This window comes from Scleropages formosus, chromosome 20 (genome assembly GCF_900964775.1).
Source record: "Scleropages formosus chromosome 20, fSclFor1.1, whole genome shotgun sequence".
In the NCBI taxonomy this organism is placed as follows: Eukaryota; Metazoa; Chordata; class Actinopteri; order Osteoglossiformes; family Osteoglossidae; genus Scleropages; species Scleropages formosus.
The window spans coordinates 13,754,826-13,778,422 of NC_041825.1; the positions used below are offsets into that span (position 1 = coordinate 13,754,826).

The following is a 23,597-nucleotide window of genomic DNA, read 5'->3' on the forward strand; positions in this document are numbered from 1 at the left end:
ACCAGTATGAGCTCATTATCCTGAAGAACAGGTCAATAAAATTTTTAGCTATCCATCTGCTAACACCTCTCTCTCTCTCTCCTTCCAACTTCTTCACTCTGGCTGTGTGGGAAATTGAAGTTTTACTCTTCTGTCTGCCTAGACATAAATGTTGTCACTGTGTATCTCTCTACTTATGGGCTAAATTGCAAATAAAACCATGGACCAGACTATGCTCTTCTTTCTAACTACGCAAGAAGCTTAACACAGCTATTAGACATTAAACAAGGATGGGAGGGCTCTGTTTTCTTCTTTCAAAAGTAACAGGGCAGGAAAAAAAAAAAAAAAATCTAGTCACATATAGTAGTACAGGGTCTAGCTACTTTCCTGCTACACTACAAAAGGAAGAGGAGCCTCATGGGGGAATTTTCAGAGAATTTTGCATTGCATGCTGTCTGCCTGCTCCCATCAGTATGTTGTTTGTGTTAATTCTTCCACAGTTGTATCCTTATTTGAATTTCAGACTGTGGCTTATTATGTACCATATCAACAAGGTATAACTTCCTGGAGGTGAATAAGCTCATTTTTCCCCAAAGATTTGTAACAATGCTTCATGAGTTTTGAGGTTCACACCCCAGTGTTACTATGCAGGTATCCCCCTCAGTTTACAGGGTGTGAACAAGAGTTGTAACAATACGATAAGCTCAGTTTGTCTTCTACATTCACACCAAGATTAACGATGTAACTCAATGTTGTCCCTCTTCTCCTCCCCTGTGAGCAAAGGAAATTTGGTCTTCTTCCTCTCATTTGAAAAATGACAGAAATGCCTGAAAGTGTTACAGAACCTAGATCAACACTGACAGGACATTAGAAGACCCTTTTCCCCCTCTTACTTTTTCCATTGCTATGAGTGTTTTAATTTGCACTCATAGCTATATGAATAAAAATAAACTTTTGAATCCATTCTAACATATCCCCATATAGTTCTTGTCTCACTAACATTTGTAAAAAAAATATATTGTACTTGGGGGGGTGCGGTGGCGCAGTGGGTTGGACCACAGTCCTCCTCTCCGGTGGGTCTAGGGTTCGAGTCCCACTTGAGGTGCCTTGCGACGGACTGGCGTCCCGTCCTGGGTGTGTCCCCTCCCCCTCTGGCCTTGCGCCCTGTGTTACCGGGTAGGCTCCGGTTCCCTGTGACCCCGTATGGGACGAGCGGTTCTGAAAATGTGTGTGTGTGTGTGTGTATATTGTACTTTTATATGCTGGAGAAGATCTATAATTCCAGTACAAGACAATGGAGCTATTCACTCCCAGTGACACAGTTGTGTTTCACTAGTGCTTGTTACTATTGGCTCCAGTACAAACCACACCTTGCAGACTTCCACCAACCCAGGTCCTGTCTTTCACCTACCTGGCCCACTTCCTCCCACAAGTTCATTATCAGTTGGCATAACCAACACCCTTTCCCAAACCTTGTTTTGCCAACTATTATTCTATCTTTGTATCCTGAATTAAGTACCACTGTGTTCTGCACTTGAATTAATTTCAGTGGGTGTTTGAAATATTTTCCAAAGGCATTCAGTTAGAAAGACTGGAAAACTTCAAGCTGCACTTTCCAAATATGGGCCCAGCTTCTTTTCCCTGCCAGCCCCTCTGGGCTTTCCATTTACCTTTCGATAGATGGCACCAGTGATGCCCGTGCGTAGATTCATCCCGGTGACAAAGCAATACTGAAAGTGCTGGTGAAGGATGAGGGTCTGCAGGACAGCGCAAGAGAACATCAAGAAGGAGAGTGCGAACCCCCACCATGTTGGGACGCCCTTCTGCTTTGTGAAGGAGATCAGCATTCTGTGAAAACAATGATGTCAGTGAGGCCTCACTGGTCAGCATTCTGGCTTGAAGCACATTTTCACTATTGAAAAAATAATAAAGGGATGTGTTGTCAACATAGATAGAGGCCACATGGAAATATGGTTAACCACAGACTAGATAAGCTCATATTTAGGCAACACCATCATTTAAATTACATCATTTTTGCCCAGAGATACACACAGATGACCATTGTCAAGTCTTGTGATTTTACATCTGTATTTTGCATTGCATACAAATATACCTTTATGGACAGTGCTATCGAGAAAGACTAATGTAAAACAAACAGACATGCAAAGTTACGCCGTGCCCTCCTTCTGTCACTTTGTTTCAGGACAACCAGATAGAGTGGACAATGTCGAGGTCTGCACTTTAATCACTTTTCTTGCTTTAAAAAATAAAAAATAAAAATAATTATATCACATATTTAGTTGTCATGTCACATGTACAAAGGGATTTGTGTTCCTGTAGCAGTATTATCTGTATACCTTTTGTTACCAGGTACGGTGAGCAATCCATTTTAGGTCTCATGCTGGTTAGGAACCAGGATCCGTTCACTGCTGAACCAAAAGGTGTCAAAATGTGAGCAAATGTCTGAGTAGGATGGATGAGCAGGGGCTAAACTGGCTTCTCTAGATGAGGCAGGCCATTCCCAAACACCAAGTGACACCTCCGACACTGCCCAGAGTGTGGCCTCTGCCTAGAGGGCTCCTGCCAAAGCCCTACAGGGGTAAAGGCTGGCAGGGATCTTTTCACAGCACAGCCACATTGCACTGCTGCTCATCCTCAAAACTTACCTGAGACGTCATCCTTAAGTAGGTCTCTCTCACTGTGCCTTTAACTGGATCACACTAAGACATGAAAACTACCTTGACTTACCCCTCCACGTGTGACCGTACGCACACCCTTGATGACATCTGTAGTATTGGTGCAATGTTTTTAACCTATTAAACTGAGTTTAAAATATAAAGGAAGGTCTCATTTCCCATTTTATTGCTTATCTTACCCCTTGTACTAAGCCTTTTTGTATTTCTTGTAATTACTTTAACTGTCAGCATTGCATAGGACAATTGTAACTTGTTGTAATGCATACTATCAGATCTAATGTGTGGCTAGTTCCTCTTACAATTAATTTCTGTAACATGGCATGCTCAGTGCCCTATTAAATATACTCATTTCTGACTTCTGTTTTAAAATAGTTACATCCAAGTACAATTGCAAGACTACACATCTCCAGCCTGTAGCACCTTGACTCCATCACTCACCTCAGCAGCACGGGGTTGACAAAGGTGATGAGGTCCTGCAGTAGCTTGTAGGCGGAACCGATGAGAAAGTAGGGCCCAAAGCTCCGCAACAGGGCACGCAGGAAAGAGGGCTGCTTGGCCTTGGGCTGCTCTGACAACAGCACTTCTGCCTCCTCTGGGGCTCCATCGACGTGGTTTGCCTCTGCCGCTGATGGTGACTTGGAATACGTGGCCTGAGTGTTCCTGTTTTGCAACGCAGAGCGCAGAAGGCAAAGCCACAGTTACCACAACTAACCAGGAAAAGAAAACAAGTGTGAAACCAGGGATTGTCTAAAGCTCATTCATGACATTTTAAAATATTTCATCTTCCAGGTACTTCCAAGCTTTGGCAAGAATATCTTGCTGAACACGTTTGTGCTCAATTTTACTTGCACATAACCATTGCCAAAATGGCTTGGGACAACACGGTAATAAAAGACAAAGATGGAGGCTGAGAAGAAGAATGAGACATTTGAGACGCACCAGCTACTGACATTTATACAGAAGTTTTCCTTGACAAGGACTATGGAAGCACTTGTGTCTAAGAGATGTGTGTGTGTGTGTGTGTGTTACTGTGCTACAGGTTCACTGGAATGAACCAAGAGCCAAGAATCACACACAGAGAACTCAGATAAGCCCTTCAGAGACGCAGGGCCTCCACAGACTACGCCCTGTACTCTTTGTTTATCCACATAGCTCCCTCTCCGTTAAAGCAACAGAATTTTTTTTGGTTTCGCAGGAATGAAAGTGCTCGCGAGATCCTAGACGAGGGGTTTCAGAAACACACAAGAGTGAGAAAGTCTGCAGAATTGCACCACAGGCCTACGAATATACTTAGACAACTCATGAATTTTGTGCACCCTGACACACTGTGCATAAATGAAGCACAGGAGGCTTGCAAGTGGCTGTTGGTGGTTTAAGTTAGCCTATTTAAGTTAGAATCCATTTAAAATACGTTTGAAGAAAAACACAGCTAGGAAACTTTTCTGAACAACAGCATTCAAGAGCCTCAGGAATGTTTAAAAATTTCTGCTGTATCTCACCTTTCAACTTTGGCCTTTTCCCTCTCCCATTCCTTCAGTAAGTTGGGCACGATGACATCTGATGTGTCCCGTTTGTTCAGGGACCACAGGTCTTTGGACTCCAAAGGGTTTTTGTAGCCTTTAATAGCCATGCTAGAAGGAATTATGGTGGAACAACACATATAAATTCAGTTAATTTTACCTGCCCAATAAGCAGTTCAGGGTAGATCCCACACTTGTACACAACAGTGAGGTCCGTCTATAAAATCAAATTTGTGAGTCAACCATAAATCTGAAGGAATTGACCCTCAAAGACAGTGAAGATGTACAAAGTGTTCCTAGTTGCTGTAAAATGGGGTTTAAATGTTTATTTAAATCAGTGCTGAAGATTAACAGTGGCTTGAGCATTCCATACTTGATTCTTGTTTTCATGTAACCTCAGCTTTTCATTTTCAGAGAGAAGAGAAAGAAAAAAAAAAAAAATCACCTTGTGAACCACCAAAAGGTTATGGTTGAGAGGAATCCTGCAGAAGGCTCAGGACACGGGTTCTAACAAAAAGAAAGGAAATGAAAACGAGATGATGGCATCATAGAAGCAAACAGACAGGGAAAAAATCGATAGTCCAAATTCATAAAATTCAGGTTTTACTTCTGAAGAGGTCCTAAGCAATTTCTAGGTTTCATGAGCATCTGTACATTTAAGCATCTTAACAGTGATGAACATTAATATAAAAGACCGTATGTAATATAATATAGCAATATAAACCCACCCCAATGTGCATGCTCAAACCCTCCTGAGAACTGGTCATCAGTTAAATTCTCTTAAATATGGACATACGTTAATGAGAAAATCATAATGTGCTCTTGATCCAAACTGGTTAATTTTACAAAAACATTCCAACCTGATTACATAAACAAGGTCAAATTTAATTCGATAAAGTGTATCATAAAACAACCAAAACCAGCAGTTTCCTTCACTCAGCACTTTGTAAGGTTTATAACCTGACATTTTAAAGCCATTTCCTAGAATTTGAATGATGACCACTACGAACATTAATAAAACACATGCGTCCACCAATATGCAAATGAGTATTTAATGAAAAATTAAATCCTTATTTTGTTAAAGACACAAACTAAATGTCTTTTTTAGTGAGAGAAGGCTGCTAATGTGGCGGCTTTGATATCACTTGCAGTCTTCCAGTGTGCCTCTGTGTTACAGAGCATGATTTTCAAGATAATTTTTTCTTATAAGGCATTGCTTGTAACTTAGTAAGTAGTTCATAAACACATACTAGTGTTCAAATTTCCCTTTCACGTACAAGCAAATTCTCATACACCAGGATCTTTATACAAGGGTAATGGCATACATGAAAAAATCTCAGTATAACAATATTGCCATCAAGTGATGTCTGAGTGGCAAATATTTCTATATTTCATTTTATATTTATATGCTTATATTTCTGATTATATGGGCAGTGTTGGAACAATAGCCCACTATCGAGCAGTTGCCAAACACAGACTGCTCCATATCGGGTCAGCACAGCACTGAAATGAAGGCTTCCAAGTCGGATGTGGGCGGCGCTCACAGGATCAGTGTCGACGCTAGAAAAAAGGGGGGCCTTCTCGTTGAAACAGGACAGGAGAAGCTCTATCACAATGAGAGCAAAAGAGATGCAGAATGTGGTGAATCGCAGCTTGTCCGTTATCCCACCCTGAAGAGAAAGGAGGGACAGAAAAGACAGATTTTCCATCGAGGAACAAACTGTTTTCATAGCTCCTGAAATTTAACAAAAGCACTGTGCACACACAGAGAACAATGTTTACACAGCACTGTCAACATATGAACCAATAATAAAAAAAAAAAAAAAAAAAAAAAAAAAAATCAATCAAAATGAACACAAGCCTTTTACTAACAGGCTGCTGAAATTCTGAATTACTTTAGGGACTTGACTTGCTTCCTTTGAATGTTATACATGGATCATGGATCTTGTTTAAAAATGCCCAGGGGTTTAAAGACACCCAAGGGCTTTAGAAGTGTATTCTTTATTATAGCTACTAATATTGACCGTTCTTATCCCCAGCACCAAGAAAGCAGCTGGGGGGCCCAAGTGGCCAGCAAGACCCTCGGTAGGCTCGGTGCCTGAGCAGCCTTGACACTCTCCGAGTTAGACACGCTAGCTCCAGGCAGGTCTTGGGAACAACAGCACCACTATTCTCCCGCAAAACAGCCATGTCCTCACACAAACTCCACCCAACCTAAGCTCTTTACCCAGTAAGGGTGGGGGGTGGCACAGATAAACATACAGAAGGAGAGAGAAGGAGAGGGAGGAAGATAGACCAGAGGGCACAGCAGGACAGGAAAAGAATAAGCGATGGGTTAAAAAATAGGGCAGAGCAAGAGGTAGCGTGACATGAAGGGTGAACTCATAAGGGGGAGACAAGCTAGGAGAAATAAGAGGACAGAAGGGGAGGGATCACAGAGAAGGCTCACCTTGAGGATCTTGGAGCGAAAACGCACAATGGCGCACAAGACCGACAGCAACCAGAACACGAACAGGACCCCAGATGACTGGACCCCTCGCAGGCGCTCATACTGTATCAGGAATGTGGCCAGCAGCTGGAACAAGACAGTAGGCCACACCATGATCTGGACAGCATGCCAGTGGGTTCACAAATGTCTTCTTGATCATTTTGGTCACAATGACAGAAAACCTGAAGGCCCAAATGAGCAACATAACCTTATTATAGTGATCATGCTTAGACTGAATATGTTTCCACCATTCCAGAGTAGGACACAGAGGTTTCAGTATTTTGCTACTATTTAGACAACATGTCTATTATTCCCCCAGTCCAAAAGTTTTGATTCATTAGAATACCCACTTTAGAACAGATATTTACATTTATTCATTTAGTTGACACTTTTCTCCAAAGTGACTCAGAACATTAAACTGCCTACAACTATTTATTCATTTGTAGACTGGGGCAATTTTTTACTGGAGCACTTTAGGGTAACCACCTTGCTTAAGATTATTATAGCAGTAGAGGAGATTCAAACCAGCAACCTTTGGATCCAAAGGCTGCAGCTCTAAGCCCTACACTATTGGCTGTACAGATATGTGTGCACTTACAACTATGCAATTTTTCCTGAATGTTATTGAATGCCTGGGAGTCATGACAGATGTTGGGCAACAAACTAGTCTAAATATTTATAAAAAGGACCAGCAAATATTTACCCAAAGGGTCCTAAAGGTTCTGTGTACCTAGAGCAGATATTCATCTGATAATCCTGACTGCTTTCTAAGCAGATACACCCTGCAGCATTACCCCGAAGACAAATGTAAAACTGATTGCGTGAGTAAACCACCCGAGATATGAAAAAGTTCAAACTGTTCAAGTTGATAGCTGTCAAACTCTGATGCACCTTGTTTTATTGCATGCAACAGGAGTTCTGTTTGTCCTCTTCTGTTTTTTTTTTTTTTTTTTTTTTTTATGTTAGAGAGAATTTTCAGCCATAAAAATTTCTCTCTCAATAAAAGTGTTTCCCATATGGCCATTTCAGTAAATACTTCACTGTGATCAGCATAGGAATAAAGCTCATAAAGGCACTGAAATCAACAATGAGGGACCACATACTAAAAACAATAATGCACACAAGTCAGAAACGTAAACAAATACAAAGCTTTCGCCATTTTAGGGCTTAGTTAAACAGGAAATCGAAAACAATCTGTAAAACAAAGTCTACTACCTAATGAAAAATATACTATACCTACTGAATTGTTTATAAATTCACATAGTGACAATTCATATTATAATACACATATTGTCAGGCATCGTCTTGGACTCTCAGACTTTTATTAATTTTTCAACAAAGTGATGTGCACCGAGTATTATTTAGCTGAAACTTCTGCCCAAGGTGACTTACAGTGCCAGTTTCCTACAATCAACTCCCTACAATCGTTACACCATTTATACACGAGAACAAGGTAACAAACATGTATGCGCTATGAACCATTTACAGACAGCTTTCAAGCGCTCACTCATTTCTGCCGTTTTCAAGCAAAAGCAGGAACCTAACTGTATATTTAAATTTAACTCATTCTGGTTTCCACTGAAAGCGTGTCTCCTGGGGTTCTCAATGATATCCTTCTTGTCATACGAAGACAGGTCAGCCATGGCATTTCAGGACCCGCGCTTAAGCAGTTTTCACACATACAAAATTCAGATAAATGACTCTACCGACAGTCCCCGAGTTACAATGGTCCGACTTACGATTTATCGACTTTACGATGGTGTGATAGCGATACGCATTCAGTAGAAACTGTACTTAGAATTTTGATTTTTTTTTCCCAGGCAAGCGATATGCGGCACGATACTCTCTCGTGATGCTGGGCAGCGGCAGCGATCCGCATCTCCCAATCTGCCACATGGTCATTAGTGTATACAACCGATACTCTACAGTGTTCTGCATTGCCAGCCTTTTTTTGGATAGCCACACCTTCATATCTACGTTGTGTTTTGTGCATCCATCATGTCTACGAAATGCCCATCTGTGTCTCCTGCTACTGGTGGGAAGAAGAAGAAGAAGAGGAGGGAAATTACTGTTGAAGAGAAACTCAAGATAATTACCCAGCATGAAGGTGGAAAGCCTGTAATGGCCATTGCACCTATGCTAGGCTATGATGTTCGGTAGGTTAGGAGTATTAAATGCATTTTCGACTTAGGATATTTTCGACTTATGATGGGTTTATCGGAACGTAACCCCATCATAAGTCAGGGACAGCCTGTAAATGATTACGAGGTTCCACTGCATTCGGATCTGGCACTCTATACGCTGCCACCACGGAGGCTCGTACAGAAACATCGAGATAACTTCCATTCCTGTGCTGATCGGACACAGATGTAATTATTAATAAAAGCAGCTGACCATGTCTTTAGCTGCTTCACTTTACTGTTTTCACAAGCTTAAAAGCTGATTTAATTGTAACTACCTGTCTTTAAACTAGAAAAAAAAAAGAAATCACAGTGCTGATGCTTAGATTCAATAAGGTGATTTATTGCTACCAACTTTTAACTTGGAGGGTTTAAAATTTAGCACACACAGCATTGAATTTAGACATTTAAATCTGGACCTATCCTTAAGCGCTTACATGAACTGCATATTTCCATGGTTCCTGAATTAAGAAAACCGCAAATTTAATGTCTGCCTTTGTTCAAGGTAAAGAGAAGTCCATATATGAATCTGTCTGCAGAACACTTGACTATGACAATGTCTTGTCTTGTTTGCTAATGTTTTAGCTTTTAGAGGCTGTATTTTCCATCAGACTCATGATGGTCTATAATCAGAAAAGATTATTAAGTAGGCATGAGATGATACACTCGCGCCACGATACAATTCGGATCTTGATACAGGCTTCACGATGTAACTTCCCAAAATATTCCTTCCCTGTAAATATTATCAATTAATGCAATCTCAAATAATTGTCAAAACGCAAACCTGAACAGTTCTTGTTTCTAAACTTAAACTACACTTATTGCTTTTTTTCCAAATCAGCAAAAAAAAAAAAGTGCAGGAGCAATGGTCATGTTTCCAGTATGCTGTCAAGAAGTAAGAGAAATCTCTGTGCTGTCACACTGTCCCTGAGGCTATGGATATGGCAGGGACACACCGGTATGATTCGGCCAGAGGAGCAAGCCCTGGAATGTGAATGCGCTGTCTTTCCACCAGTCAAGAGGGCTATTATTGAGAACAGTATGACACCCAGCGCTGAACAATTCCACCTCACTAAAATGATGGTTTGATGTTTAGACAGCCAATGCAGTGGTGCTTCAACGGGGGCGGGAGGGGGCGTTTGCCTCTTAATTCGCCGAACTTGCCCGATGACGCAATTCACTTGGGGTAACCGCAATCCTCCCAGGGATCAGGTATTTAAAAACAGGGGTTTGTTGGAAAAATACTGCAGAAAAGTGATCGTCCGAGTCGTATCGGTCTCCTCGCTGTCATAGCTGCTTGTTTAGCTACATCGTCATCAACGATACCAGGCAGAGGCGTGATCACGTTTACTGTATTGCTGCTTGTCTTGGAGTGCAGAGTCTTACAGTTTGCAGACTGTGTTCTCTTTGTCAACAATTTGTCATTTTCATCTCGAGTAGGGGAGTCAAAATATTGCCATACCATTAACTTGCAGCATAACCGAGCTGGCAAATCCTCTACGTCTTTGCGATTTTCACTCGCCGTCCCCATTGTTACCTTCTCACGGACTAAAGGTACGTTTTGATTCATTTGTCACCTTCAACAGCGCCACCACGAGTACAAAATTAATATCATGAGTACTGAGGTATATTAGTGTATAGGGACTCGCAGCAATGTCATATCTCGATACAGATTACCAGACTAAATGTTGTATCGATATTATTTAGTACCGCAAAACACAAGCATAGTTTTGAGAATTGACTGTCATTAAGAGTAGGGTGATAAGTAAGAAGGCAATGTTATGAAGACACAAGACACTGCAGTTGGCCGACAGCTACATTCCTGGGTACTCACCATAGTGATGCCCACCACCAGAGGTGTGACAAAGAATAGGGGTGAGAGGACGGTGCCCTGCTGCAACTCATGGAATGAGGAAAAAAGATCTGTCCAGCATACTATCCATAAGATCACGCCAACAACCTGCACCAAGAAGGAACACACGTATGCAAACACATGGACACACAAATGAAGAAGAGCGTCAGCTCTTTTCCCCTGCATATATCTGGCATAATAAGTTACAGTTTTGACACACAAGGTGCTCTGTATGCCTACCAACTAGTAGACTATGACATCCACTGTGAACATTCGATCTGCAGAGGGCCTAAGTTCCTTAAAAGTACTCAACGATTCATATAAGACATTTCTTTAGAGTTGTTTAAATATGTGAAACTAATAAAAATGTGCATGCACATAGAGAAGAAAGGGGATAGCATCCGTACAGCAATTTTACCGTTTTAACTCTGTTTAATAGCGACATCATAATGTAGCCTCTGTTGCTCCTCTTCAAATACAGGAAGTACAGAGGGAAGGCAATCCACAGGTATATAGAGGGGAACCATGACAATAAGGACATCTGGAAACATTCTGTGAGGTCAGGGCTGTCTGTGTACAAGGTCAGATTGGGGTCCTATGGGCAGATGGAGAAGGAAGAGTTAATGCTGGGTCCTGGAATCTTGTACACAAATACATCAATACTGTAATAGTCCCTGTTCCCACACAGTTGAAACAATTCCCAATTTTGGTTTGAAGAACTAAGACAACTTTTGGATCCAAAAAAAATTTAAAAAAAAAAAAAAAAAAAGTGTATACTCAAGTAAAAACAAATGTCTTTAAACAAATTTATAAATACATTTTCATGCATATAAATATGAAAGAGGTGCAAAAACACAGGTAGACAGCCATACAGTAATATGTACATACAGGAACCTGCATTGTTGTGTTACGATAACTGTTATTGTGTCCATTTTAAAGGTGACATTACAGCGTAAATGGGTGTAATTTTTAGGGCTCAGGAATGCGTGACCATCTCAATTTTTACCAGTGAAAGCAGTGGAAATTACAAGTTTTAGTTATGAAATTCTGTGTTACAAAGGGTATTACAAGAATTCCAAACAATATAAATACAAAAGACTATTTATATTGTTGGGAATTAGTTTCACTCATGATCATTCAGCAAACATTCTGTATTTGGTCTGATGCACGTACAGGACATCGCTTAGGCATGTGTGTTTTACATTGCTCTGGTGTACACATGGGTAAATGACTGCATATACTTCAGTGCAGTGTATCCAGCACTGTAAGATACCTTGGATAAAGGTGTCAGCTAAATAGTAGTTAATTACTGTGCACGGCATTGGAGAAAAGCATCTATAAATAAATAAATGTAAAACTCTTGCGCTGCTCAGCCGTGGGGAGGCATGCAAAATCCACATTCAGTCCTCATACATGCAAAGAAACCTGTTCCGTTACACAAATTTCATCAGGGCAGCTGGGTCTTACGTCCACGCATCCCACATATTTACGTACGAGAACCACCCGTTGACTATCAAGAACCCCTGTCGAATGTAGGGATGGGGTGGAATGTACATGGGATGCCAGTCCATTACAGGGAAATCACAGGGAAGCACTCATGCACTCTCACATACACACACACACACACACACACACACACACACACACACACACACACACACACACACAATCAAGAGGCATTTTGGAGTCACCAGCTATCCTGACAAGCATCTTTGGAATGAGAGTAAAACTAGAGCACCCACAGGAAACCCATGAGAACAGGTGGAGGTCATGAAGAGCTGCAGCGAAGTAAATAACAGTGGCGTTTATTAAATGTAGTAAATAAAGGCAAAAACACGAAGTTAATGGATGGATCCAACTTAATGTGCAAGAGAGAGTGTTAGAAGACAATAAAGCCTTATAACATGACAGAGTGGAGCTAGATGGGTGCAAACGGTCCAGGATACAGACAATTCAACAACCCGCCCACAAAAAAAAGAGAGAAAAAAAAAAAAAAAAAAAACTTGTCATGCTCACATGCCCGACACATTGCAGCACCATTACAGGTTCACTACATTTTGCAAAAAACATATTTTATATGATACTGTATGTATATATTACAATTATTTTACTTTTTGGGAGGACCAACATTAAGTTTAAGATCATTTAAAGCAGACTGCCACACCCCAGAACTGACACAGAAAGCACTTTCTGTGGAAATCATTTCCTTCTTCCGCATTTTAAAAAAAAAAAAAAAAAAAAAAGAAAAAAAAAAAAAAGCTTCTAAATATGTCTGTGAAGATTCTCAATCACCCAGGTCATGGTATATCTAAAAAACGAAGCTAAAACAAGGGCAACTGGACTTGCATGAGTTTGCTTGAAAACATTTTCAGAAGCCACTTGGATGCGTGGTGAAACATTTTCAAGCAAACTCATGCAAGTCCAGTTGCCCTTGTTCTAGCTTCGTTTTTTAGACTTCTAAATATGCATGTTTTCAATGTCACAAAACGGCACAAGCAAAGAAAAAAAAAAAACCAAGTGAAAATGTGTTTGTTGCACAAGTGTGTACGAGTGCGAGGACACGTGGATGTGTAAATGAAGCCGAAGGAGGACACCAGCAAGCATCTCTTATCTGGGCAACAAGGGCAGTTACTGTACAAGCACATTTTGACGGGACTGGGAAAAAGACATTTACATTAAACTTTAAGGAGCCAAGAAGAGCGCAAGAAGAGAGCAAGAGTCACTCCAGGTTGAGGAAGACCTGGGATCATGACTCCTACTGTTCTTTTAAGCTGATTTTCTGCCCCGTCTTGTGTGCTCTCATAAAAATTGTTCTCTCGACTGTAAAACTCTGTCTTATACGAGCCCTTTCTATGTGCTTTTCTCTTTGATTGATCGTACTTGCCGTAAAGGGATAGGAGCATCACAGGCAATACACAAAACTATCAGGATAGCTGTTTGGGGTTTATACATCTCAGACTGCAGTGCAGACAATTTGCAATTTGTTTTTTTTTTTTTTTTTTTTTTAAACACACACATACACACTCATGCAAAAGCAGACGTACAATCGTATAGATGCAAATCCTTGAAATTATTTGCTTAGATGCATCAGGCAGGTTGAATCATGTGAGAGCCAGATGCTTAAATTTATTAAGCCTCCTTTATATTTTCGCTCTTCCAATGAAAAGCCAATTTGTTAATGCAAAAAAAAAAAAAAAAAAGTCTACCAGCTGAATTGCTGATGCTCTACTATAATATATATATATATATATATATATATTTTTTTTTTTTAAACACACACACAGAGCATTACGCTGCAGTGAAGCTCAGGAATGCCAGAGTGCAGAGGTCTGGTGTGCAGGTTGAAGGGCTAATCTGTTCTGCTGCATTAGAGAGGAAAGCACATCAGCCTTGGCCCGCTCCCAGGTACGAGTTTATTTCACACAAGAACACAAGTCTGAACAATGGATACCATAATCCTTTCAGTTCACCGCAGTTTCTCTCAGGGTTCAACTTCCCAAGATCAGGACACCTGCAAAACCGGAACACTCGACGGACCCGAAACAAATTCATGCTTTTGCTGCACAGTTTAAGTGTTTTAACATTTGATACACAGCAATTGCGGGGGCGCGGTGGCGCAGCGGGCTCGGCCGGGTCCGGGGTTTGAGTCCCGCTTGGGGCGCCTTGTGATGGACTGGCATCCCGTCCTGGGCGTGTCCCCTCCCCGGGTTAGGCTCTGCCTCGCCATGACCCCGCATGGGACAAGCAGCTTCAGCCAATATGTGTGTGTGTGTGTGTGTGTGTGTGTGTGTGTGTGTGCGCGAGCGCATGCACAGCAATTCTAAAGTAATTACAAAAAAACTCAGTCAAATTAAAATGCCATCACTGCCTCTTCCAGCTGCAAGGAGCAGCACAAATCTTGAAGAAGATGTTCAATTACGCACTACCTCTTAAACAGCGCTGACCCAACGAAAAATTCCAGGAAATTAATAGTCAGGACCTTGACCTACCCCACAAAAAAAAAAATAAAAAAATAAAAAATTAATCACGAACATCAAACATAACTCCTACAAACATTTTTTTTCAGTGGAGACTGCATACCACAAGTACTGCATGTTATTTGGTTTACCCTTTCCCCATTTATTACAAAACCGACATTTGAATTAATGCAATTTTCGTGGAATTTTCAGCGCGCGGAGCCACAAGGTGGCACACATTCGCACGAGGAGTCCGGCACGAAGCACGGCCTCCACATCTCAGACGACTTTAAAGCAGATTAGGAGTGCTCCCATAAGCGGCTTGGGCACAGAGGCATGACAACACTAGAGTGAGCGACAAAAACAGCAACGTGTGCACAGAGAAGGTGAGCAGCCCCCCTGGGGGGTGGGACGACAACAGACTGAATGAAGACTGCTGACAGGAAAGCCTTGACGCACTCCTCTCTCTCTCTCTCTCTGTGTGTGTGTGTGTGTGTGTGTGTGTGTGTCTCAGAGAGAGAGAGAGAGACAGACCGGGAAGTGGGCTCAGTGTAAACTGTGTAGGCAGCTGTGGGGACAACGGATTAAGACGCATTACACAGGCGCAAGGACACTTTCGCACCTCTACTGCCAGAGTCAATTAGCGAGAGCACTAACGTGGTAGCGTTACCGGGCCACGCTTAACTGCCCGGGCGAAAGGGCTCCTCCTCAAAGTCGCACGAGCACATCCGCTGTTCTCTCGTGCACGCTGTCAGCACTCCCACTGTAGGGGCAGCTGGTAGAGTATTGGTTAAAACTACAGCCTTCAGACCCAAAGGTCGCAGGATCAAATCCCGCTTCCAGCTGTCGTACCCTCGAAGGAGGTACTCGCCCTAAATCGGACCAGTAAAATTACCCCGCCCTACGGATGGGTAAACGATTCCGAGCTGCTTCGCAGAAAAACTTTTACTCATTTAGCTGACGCTAAGTTAGTTTGCAGGTGGCATAGTATTTAGAGCTGTCAAGAGACCCCAGCTTCAAGTCCCCGGGACCCTTACACCTCCCTTGAGTGAGAGATACAAAGTTACCTACCGTAAACTGAGTAAAAGCTTCCCAGATATATAAAAAGCGAACCACTGTACATTAAGTTTAGAACACAAATCTGACGCTTTAAGCCGCACCGTAGCAAAGCATCATCCAAATGAATAAATGTTAACTTCAGATGAATACAGAGAGGGCGGCACTGTAGCGCAATTAACAGTGCTGCCGAGCACGTCTAAAAAGCAATAAGTAACGGCGCCTGTTTTCAGCAGTTAGCGATGAAACAACAATTAGGTGAGCTTTTATCCAAAAGCAGACAACGGATCCCATAAGCTTGCGGGAATGTTTCAAAAGATTCATTTTCTCAGTTCGCACAGCTTGAGGAGTTTGGGCATATACAAAGAACGAAACGCAAGCACTGTATGAACTTGCAGCGAGTAACCCTCACTGTGGGTACCAGCCGTCCCCATCCCAGGTCTCTTCAGCACACCACGTCCCACCCCCCTCAAGGAGAACAGGACGCTACTGGCGCCATCCGATTAGAACCAGATCTTTATTTACCTTATTTACAGTACTGACCTTATTAGTCTGCAGCTTATTCAAAAAGTAAAGCGTTCTTTATTTCACCTTTCGGCTACAGGATTCCGTTACCGCCTGGACGGCAGAACTACGAAGAGGCCGCAGACTGAAAACTCCACTGTAACCATGACTTACCATGTTTTAAGTAACTTACCACCGACTACCCATGATTTACCATATTGTTGTACACAAGCCTAAAAGAGAATCAACAATATAAATGTAACAGGCAGCCAGCAAGTGAAACACTGACACGGAAATAGCACACGGTGACCCACCACCGGACTGACCAGCATCAGGGCTATTAAAATAAAAGGCCTGCGGGATACAGAAGCCTATAATGGTAAGGCAAAATATAACTACAACCAATATTTAAAATTTCTTATGTGTACACAGCAACATTTCGACGGACATAAACACTGGATCCATTCGCAAGAGCGCGGCCTTATTTCAAAGCGTGACGAGGCAGTCAGCGAAACGCAATCTGATGCGAGTTATCGATACCACTTTTGAGAAAATGCTGATGAAGTTGGAAAAAAAAAAAAAAAACCACTGAACGCTTCACCAAAATCCACTTTTTTTAAACCGCAAATGCTCTCCGGCTTCATGTTTCTCGAGATATTTGCTCAGTTGGCGCTTTCCTCCAAAGTGACTTACGATGTTAATTTTGTACATCCAGCTACTTACAATTATTTACCCATTTATGTCGCTGGATAACTTTTACTGCGTCGATTCAAGGTACAGGCGCCCCGCTCACGGGCACCGGGACTGGGTGCGGATTCAAATGCGGCTCTTTCGATCGCGAAGCGGCGACTCTACGCCACGCTCCGCAACTCATTCGATATCCATAACAGCCCGCGCTACTCGTGTACGGAACAGGCCCCACGTCACACCTACGGGTCACAGTACCGGAACATTCTGTACTCTTATGAAGATGTTTAAACATTAACTGATCAACAAAATAGTGCATTTAATCATGATCGAACTAAGTTGACACATTTTGTACTGCTGTGATCCTCATCTAGGGCCTGCTTTTTTCACCATCAGATAAGATGGTACCATCTTACCACAGCGAGCGCTAGCGTGACAGCTTAATCTGTTTCCTCAGCAGTTTTTCCTTTTTTAACGCTGACTATCGGCTTACAGCACGCACCACATTAGTTGGAAGCGAGTATTCTGTGCACCGTTTTCGTAATTTTGCTACTCAGCAAATGTGTCGCCGTTGACTTCAGAAGCTCCGTGGACGGAGGCGCTCTCACTTAGGGTCTCGAGGCAGCTGATGGGGTTAGAGGCGCTGCCAAAGGTCCGAAGGTCGCGGGTTCAAATCCCACATGCCGTTGTGGCACCCTTGAACGCGGTATTTGCCCAAAATTGCTCGAGTAAAAGTTACCCGGCCGTATAAATAGTTGTAGGCAGCCTAAACACGCTCCGCCGCTTTGGAGAAAATCATCAAATAAATGCAATTAACCACATGCATACGTTATAAACTACTAAAGTGTTCTTCCACATGCTAAAGCAACACAGGAAAATGCACGTACCCTCCATGCATTTCCAATCTTCTTTCGTAAAGCCGAGTTTTTTTTAAGCAAGCGTCACATTTTTAAGCGACCCCAACGCCATCGCCGTCAAAACAAGCCGACAAATTGCTCGAGGAATCGTGCCGTGCAGACGAGCCACGTTAACAAGCCTTTCAGACCGTTGGGCAACACAGCCAAACAAGACGTAGGTGCGAAAATGAGCACAGAGATACTTGTGCAAAGCAGAGCGTACAGAGGAATGCAAAGAGCCCTAGTGTTTCATTTGCAGCCAAGCCAAACACAACCTTCCCAAAAAAATAACTGCATGAGAGCAAACGCTTCTTTCTGCAAACAAAGTCTCGTTTCCGTACGCATGTATAAATGCTGCATAAGTGCTCCGGTGTACGCAGACCCGAGAGAGGAAGCGAAGACTCGGGACTGACGACGGAAACACCGCTATTAATTTTGCAGGCCCTCGACGCAAGCGTGGAGTAACAAGAGTCACAACTGCTTCTGGCAGGACTGTTTTCACTCACACAGGGGTCACAAGAAAAAAAAGAAAGGGTCGGGGGGGGGAGGTGAACAAAAACGAGCATCGCGGCGATTACGGAGGTCGCGCGGGGCAACGAAACCGAAGACGATTCCGAGGCGAGGATATCGACTTGTAGCTGCATCAGAACACAAACGTCAAGCCTCGACTGGGGGAAAAAGGCTAAAGAAAACAAAGTAAACAAAGTAATCTGGAGACTTTCTGATAACATGTCCCTATGGTCCGGGTTCAGCGGCTACAAGGTCAAGGTTACGGTACGGTACACGGCAGGGGGAAAAAAAAAAATAAAAATTTTTTAGAAGGAAGGCGATCAGGAATCATCAATGACTGTGCCGAAGGCTGAAGAAGAATCGCTTCCGAGATCACGCACTTGCGCGTCAGACTGTGGCCAGGGAGCCCGGTTCATTAAACACATTATTTAATTTACACGCAAAGTAAGTTAAAGTTAAACTTAAACAGTGGGTCCGGTAGCAGTTGGTCAGGATGACTGCCCAGTATAACCTCAGGTTCTTCCTGTTTCACTGCCCTTGATTAAGGAACTTGGCCTGAAATGATTCAGCAAAAATACCACGCTGTATAAACAGTAAAACAATGTAACATGGCTTATCTAACGTTGCAGGTGTCCTTGGCCAAAGATGTCAGGTAAATAAACAGTAATTAGCAGTCGGTACATTTTTTATTGAAGTACATTCCAGAAATGGATTCAAATTTCCTTTTCTAAGAACTTAAGAGCTATAAAATTTAAATAAATAAATAAATAAAGAAAGAAAAATCAGATGTACAAACCGTAGGCTAGTTTTGACATATGCACATGCAGTTTTGCTATATGCCATTTCTTACTTTTTTACCCCATGCAGAATCTTTGTTGCAACAAGTCCATGTGAAACCAAACAGTCTTGTTCACAACTCCAGACTGGTTACTAACCTCAACAGGTAAACTGAAGAGCAGCCTCTCATGACAGTTTATTTTTTTTTTTTATTCCCTCCAGACTGCCTTAGAACAGCCGCTATGCACACATGGAGTGACGTTAAGTATCCAAATCTGTGCATAAGTATTATACAATACGTGATGATTAGTACAAACAGTGCAATTTCCTTTTGAGGGGAAAAAGTCAACTTGGCAAAGCACTACTTCACAGAAACAACAGCAATGCAATGTCTACAACCGCTTGTCTCAAGCTTGATTTATTAACACAACACAACAAATTTTAAGCCACCCATTAAAATTTTGTTCCATTGCTAGTATGAAAACCTGCAGATTTAAATGCTTTAATAAATATCTATGATAAATATAACCCTAGAGACCTTCATGAAGAAAAGGTCTGTATTGTTATGAAGATTCCAGAATCCTCCCATTGTAGTGTACTTTTTTTCTTCGTATCACTGCTGATGGTGCCATAAATGGACTTTTGGGAACACACTGAAAATAACATCTGAACTCATTCACTTAACTGCTTATCTTTGTCAGGGCCACGGGAGTCTGGAGCCTATCGCAGAATCGCTAGGCGCAAGGCAAGGGGGGAGCAGAACAGGATGCCAGGCCATCATAGGGTAGCCACACCCACACACTAAGGGCAATTTAGAGTCACCAATCAACCTGACCCACATGTTTTGCACTGTGGGAGGAAACCAGAGCACCCAGAAGAAAACCCATAGAGTCACAAGGACATGCAAACTCCACACAGACTAGGTTGGATCTGAACCTATACCCAGACAAGCCAGGTGCTGCGAAGCATCTACATTTACATAAGTCCAAATATGTTCTTCCATCAGGTCTCTTCTTTAAATTTGTATACAAAGTTATTTTTTAAAATAATTAAGTTCCACACCATGTTTTAAGTGCATGGAAAATTTGAACAAAAAACGCTTGAGGAGAACAAATATGAAGTACATGACAGCCAGAAGTGTAGACTGTATCTTTGCAGAAGGAAAACTAAATGATTGGCCTTTAGCCAAAGTATTAATGTGGGGGGGGAATCAATGCCAAAGCCAGGATCCTTAAAAAAAAAAAAAAAAAAAATCTGTTGCTTCTTGAACTTCAGTGTAATCTCCTCTTTGAGCAGACACATCCACAATGTGCGATGCTAAGATGAGTCGGCACGGTGCTCGAAGGCACAGTCCATCATATCCATCCCTTGCCGTGAGAGCAAGAGCCCTCTGAGGGCGCTTGCTTCCTGTTGTAAATAACATCATTTTATCAGGCAGGCATCAGTGACAACCTGCTTAACCGAAAAATAATAACAGAAAAAACAGCTGCAGGAACACACTCAAATTTTATTTTACAATCTCCAGAATTCTTCAAGGTAGCAAAACCACACGCTGGTATGAGAAAGCAAGACCGGATCCAGCTATGCTTCGCCGGGAATGTAGAAGTACTCGTTGAACAAGACATCGCTACTTAAGAAACTACACCCATTCAAAGCACCTTACATACTGAACCACGGCTAGAAAGTGGCATCAGCTGTGCGGTACTAACACACACACACACACACACACACACACACACACACACACACACACACAGGTTTTACGGTGTGCGGCAGTGAAATGTGAATCCACTGAATTCACACAAAGCATGTTTGCTAAGGAGTGGAAGGGAATTCGCCATCTAATCTTATCGTGGCAGGGTGCAGGCTTTTTGCGTGGGCTTTAATGCCCTGTCGGTACACATAAAGATTATTATTGTGTTAGCTTGTGAGAACTGACGTTAAGACAGTTCTCACTAGCTAACAGAAGCAGTGTGTGCGCCAAGAGCACCGACAACCATCTGCGGTATATGTGCTGAAGTTTTTTTTTTTTTTTTTTTAACCAACCTCTTGAAAAACATCTTTGGAGAGTGAGAGAAAACCAGAGCACCCAATGCAAACCCACACAAACACAGCGAGAACATGCAAGCTCCAAACACACTGAGCTGGATTCAAACCCACAGCCTTGGAGCAGAGGCAGCAGTGCTACCCGCTGAACCATTGTGCCCCCCTCCCCCCATACAATTGAGTATTTTAACAAACTTGACTCAAAAAAAAAAAAAAAAAAAAATTAAAAATGTATGTATGTTGTAAAACACAAACTGAGGCAGTAAAATAAAACCTGATGAAATCTGAAACTGCACATAAACCACGACATTATTGATAAGAACATTCCTGTTGACTATATAAGGGAATCTATATATGCTTTAGTTTCTTGCAGGAACCATTTAAACAGACCCTTGCGACATCAATACAGCTCAGCACTTGTGCGCTGCCTGCAACTTCGGTACCAAACTCTATTCGAGTAGTTTATTCTGTTCCCTTTTACACACTGAGAGTTCAACCACAGCATCTGCAAGCATCTCCCTCCTCCGATTCGCAATTTACTCAAGGGCAGTAAGATAATAAATCAGTGCTGTAATGAAACACTGAGAAATGCTTGTGAGTCTTTCAAACACGTACTGAGAAAAGAGATTTCCGCTCGAACCAGTTTCCACATTCACTCACTCACACACACACACACACACACACACACACACACACACACAGTGTCTGAACCACTTGTCCCACACGGGGTCGCAGGGAGCCGGAGCCTAACCCAGCAACACAGGGCATAAGGCTGGAGGGGGAGGGGACACACCCAGGACGGGACGCCAATCCATCACAAGGCACTCCAACTGGGACTCGAACCCCAGACCCACCGGAGAGCAGGACCCGGTCCAACCCACTGTGTCACCGCACCACCACACACCCCCCCCCCCCCTTTTCCACATTCAATTTATCCAAAATTTCCCGTCTACTGACTACATCTGTAAGTGCTGTTGAAGCCGTAAAGCCAACGAAAGGAGTCGCATCGAGATTTATAACTTTTTTCTCGCGTAATTAAACATTCAACCCGTAATCGGCAATGACAAATTACTCGTACGTTACACAAAAGCGGTAAAGGTTATCACGCGGCAGTGTGATGTTGGCTCAGCGCAGCCAGAGGTGCACTGAGCAAACATAACGAGAGGAGGAAATGTCACAGGATGCCGGAACAAACAGAGGATTTAATGAAAGAAAGAAAGTTAAACAACGCTGTGTCACTGCAGCACTGTTTGCTACTTGTTCGCTGAGCGCCGCAGGTGACGCAACACCTGAAGAGAAAGGATGGAACCGCCAAGGTACACAAAGGCAGCATCAGCGGCGCTGGCGCATCTGTCTCACGGTGAAAAGCTCTCCGCACGTCCCACACAGCGCCCCACCCCCAGCAGAACTTGTCAAACACGAAGAGCTCATCCTCCCAGTCATCAGGCGCCTTCCGGGACCCCCGGCGCTGCCCTTCGCAACCACGGGTGAAACGCTGAGTCACGGCACAGTCATCACTTCACTCTCCACCTGCTGGCCTCCAGCTGAACTGGTTTCTGCCTACAAATCATGAGGTAGTTAAATCTCCTTCCACAGTCTACTTCGAATACACTAAAGCTTTAATGACAATGAAATTTTGTTATGACTGTTGTAATCCTTTTTACCTAAAGTACATAAGGCCTCTTTGCATTGACTGCAAATTAGGGCACTGCCACCGCTAATTCCAGCTGATCTCACTGGCACACTTATTAGGCGGCAGACTATTGTACCGGACTGATCCAGGGGTTCCCACCCTTCACGGGCACCTTCTAACATACGGTTCCGCAGACACCTATTTCTAACCGGGATATTTTGCAGTACACTTACTGCTGTGGCCATTTATTGATCTTCATTCATTCATAAGTTATTCCTACTCACTTGGGGGGGGGGGGGGGGGGGGGGGGCATACATACACTAGCACTGACCAAATTATATACACACACCCACCCAACACACACACTTTCAGGAGAGCGTGTCCTATATGGGGTTCTGGGGAACCAGAGCTTACCCGGTAACATAGGGCATAAGGCCAGAGGGGACACACCCAGGACAGGACACCAGTCCATCGCAAGGCACCCCAAGCGGGACTCGAACCCCAGACCCACCGGAGAGCAGGACTGTGGTCCAACCCACTGCGCCACTCCGCCACCGCACCCCCCCTCCCCAACCACATTAAATTGTCTCAAATTATTTGAAACTTTAACACTCATTATGATGAGACATTTGAAAGATAGATCCAGTTCGGGGAGAATTTTGGAGAAGAGAGAGAGAGAGAGAGAGAGAGAGAGAGAGAAAAAAAAAAAAGTCTGTTTCAGAACACACACACACACACACACATTTTCTGAACCGCTCGTCCCTTACGGGGTCACGGGGAACCGGAGCCTACCCGGTAACACAGGGCGTAAGGCCGG

The 23,597-nt window shown here is 42.9% G+C and overlaps 1 protein-coding gene across 4 annotated transcripts in view; it reads right to left on the minus strand.

Moving 5' to 3' along the window:
• abcc3 (ATP-binding cassette, sub-family C (CFTR/MRP), member 3) overlaps positions 1-23,597 on the minus strand; it is a 46,273-nt gene that overhangs the window by 17,629 nt on the left and 5,047 nt on the right. For all 4 annotated transcript variants that reach the window (XM_018761846.1, XM_018761848.1, XM_018761850.1 and 1 more), the window contains exons 2-9: positions 11,134-11,310; positions 10,698-10,823; positions 6,645-6,770; positions 5,740-5,865; positions 4,641-4,702; positions 4,175-4,306; positions 3,114-3,335; positions 1,650-1,827 (exon numbers count right to left, since the gene is read on the minus strand). In XM_018761846.1, coding sequence (XP_018617362.1) covers positions 1,650-1,827; positions 3,114-3,335; positions 4,175-4,306; positions 4,641-4,702; positions 5,740-5,865; positions 6,645-6,770; positions 10,698-10,823; positions 11,134-11,310 — 1,149 coding nt within the window. The remainder of the gene's footprint in view (positions 1-1,649; positions 1,828-3,113; positions 3,336-4,174; positions 4,307-4,640; positions 4,703-5,739; positions 5,866-6,644; positions 6,771-10,697; positions 10,824-11,133; positions 11,311-23,597) is intronic.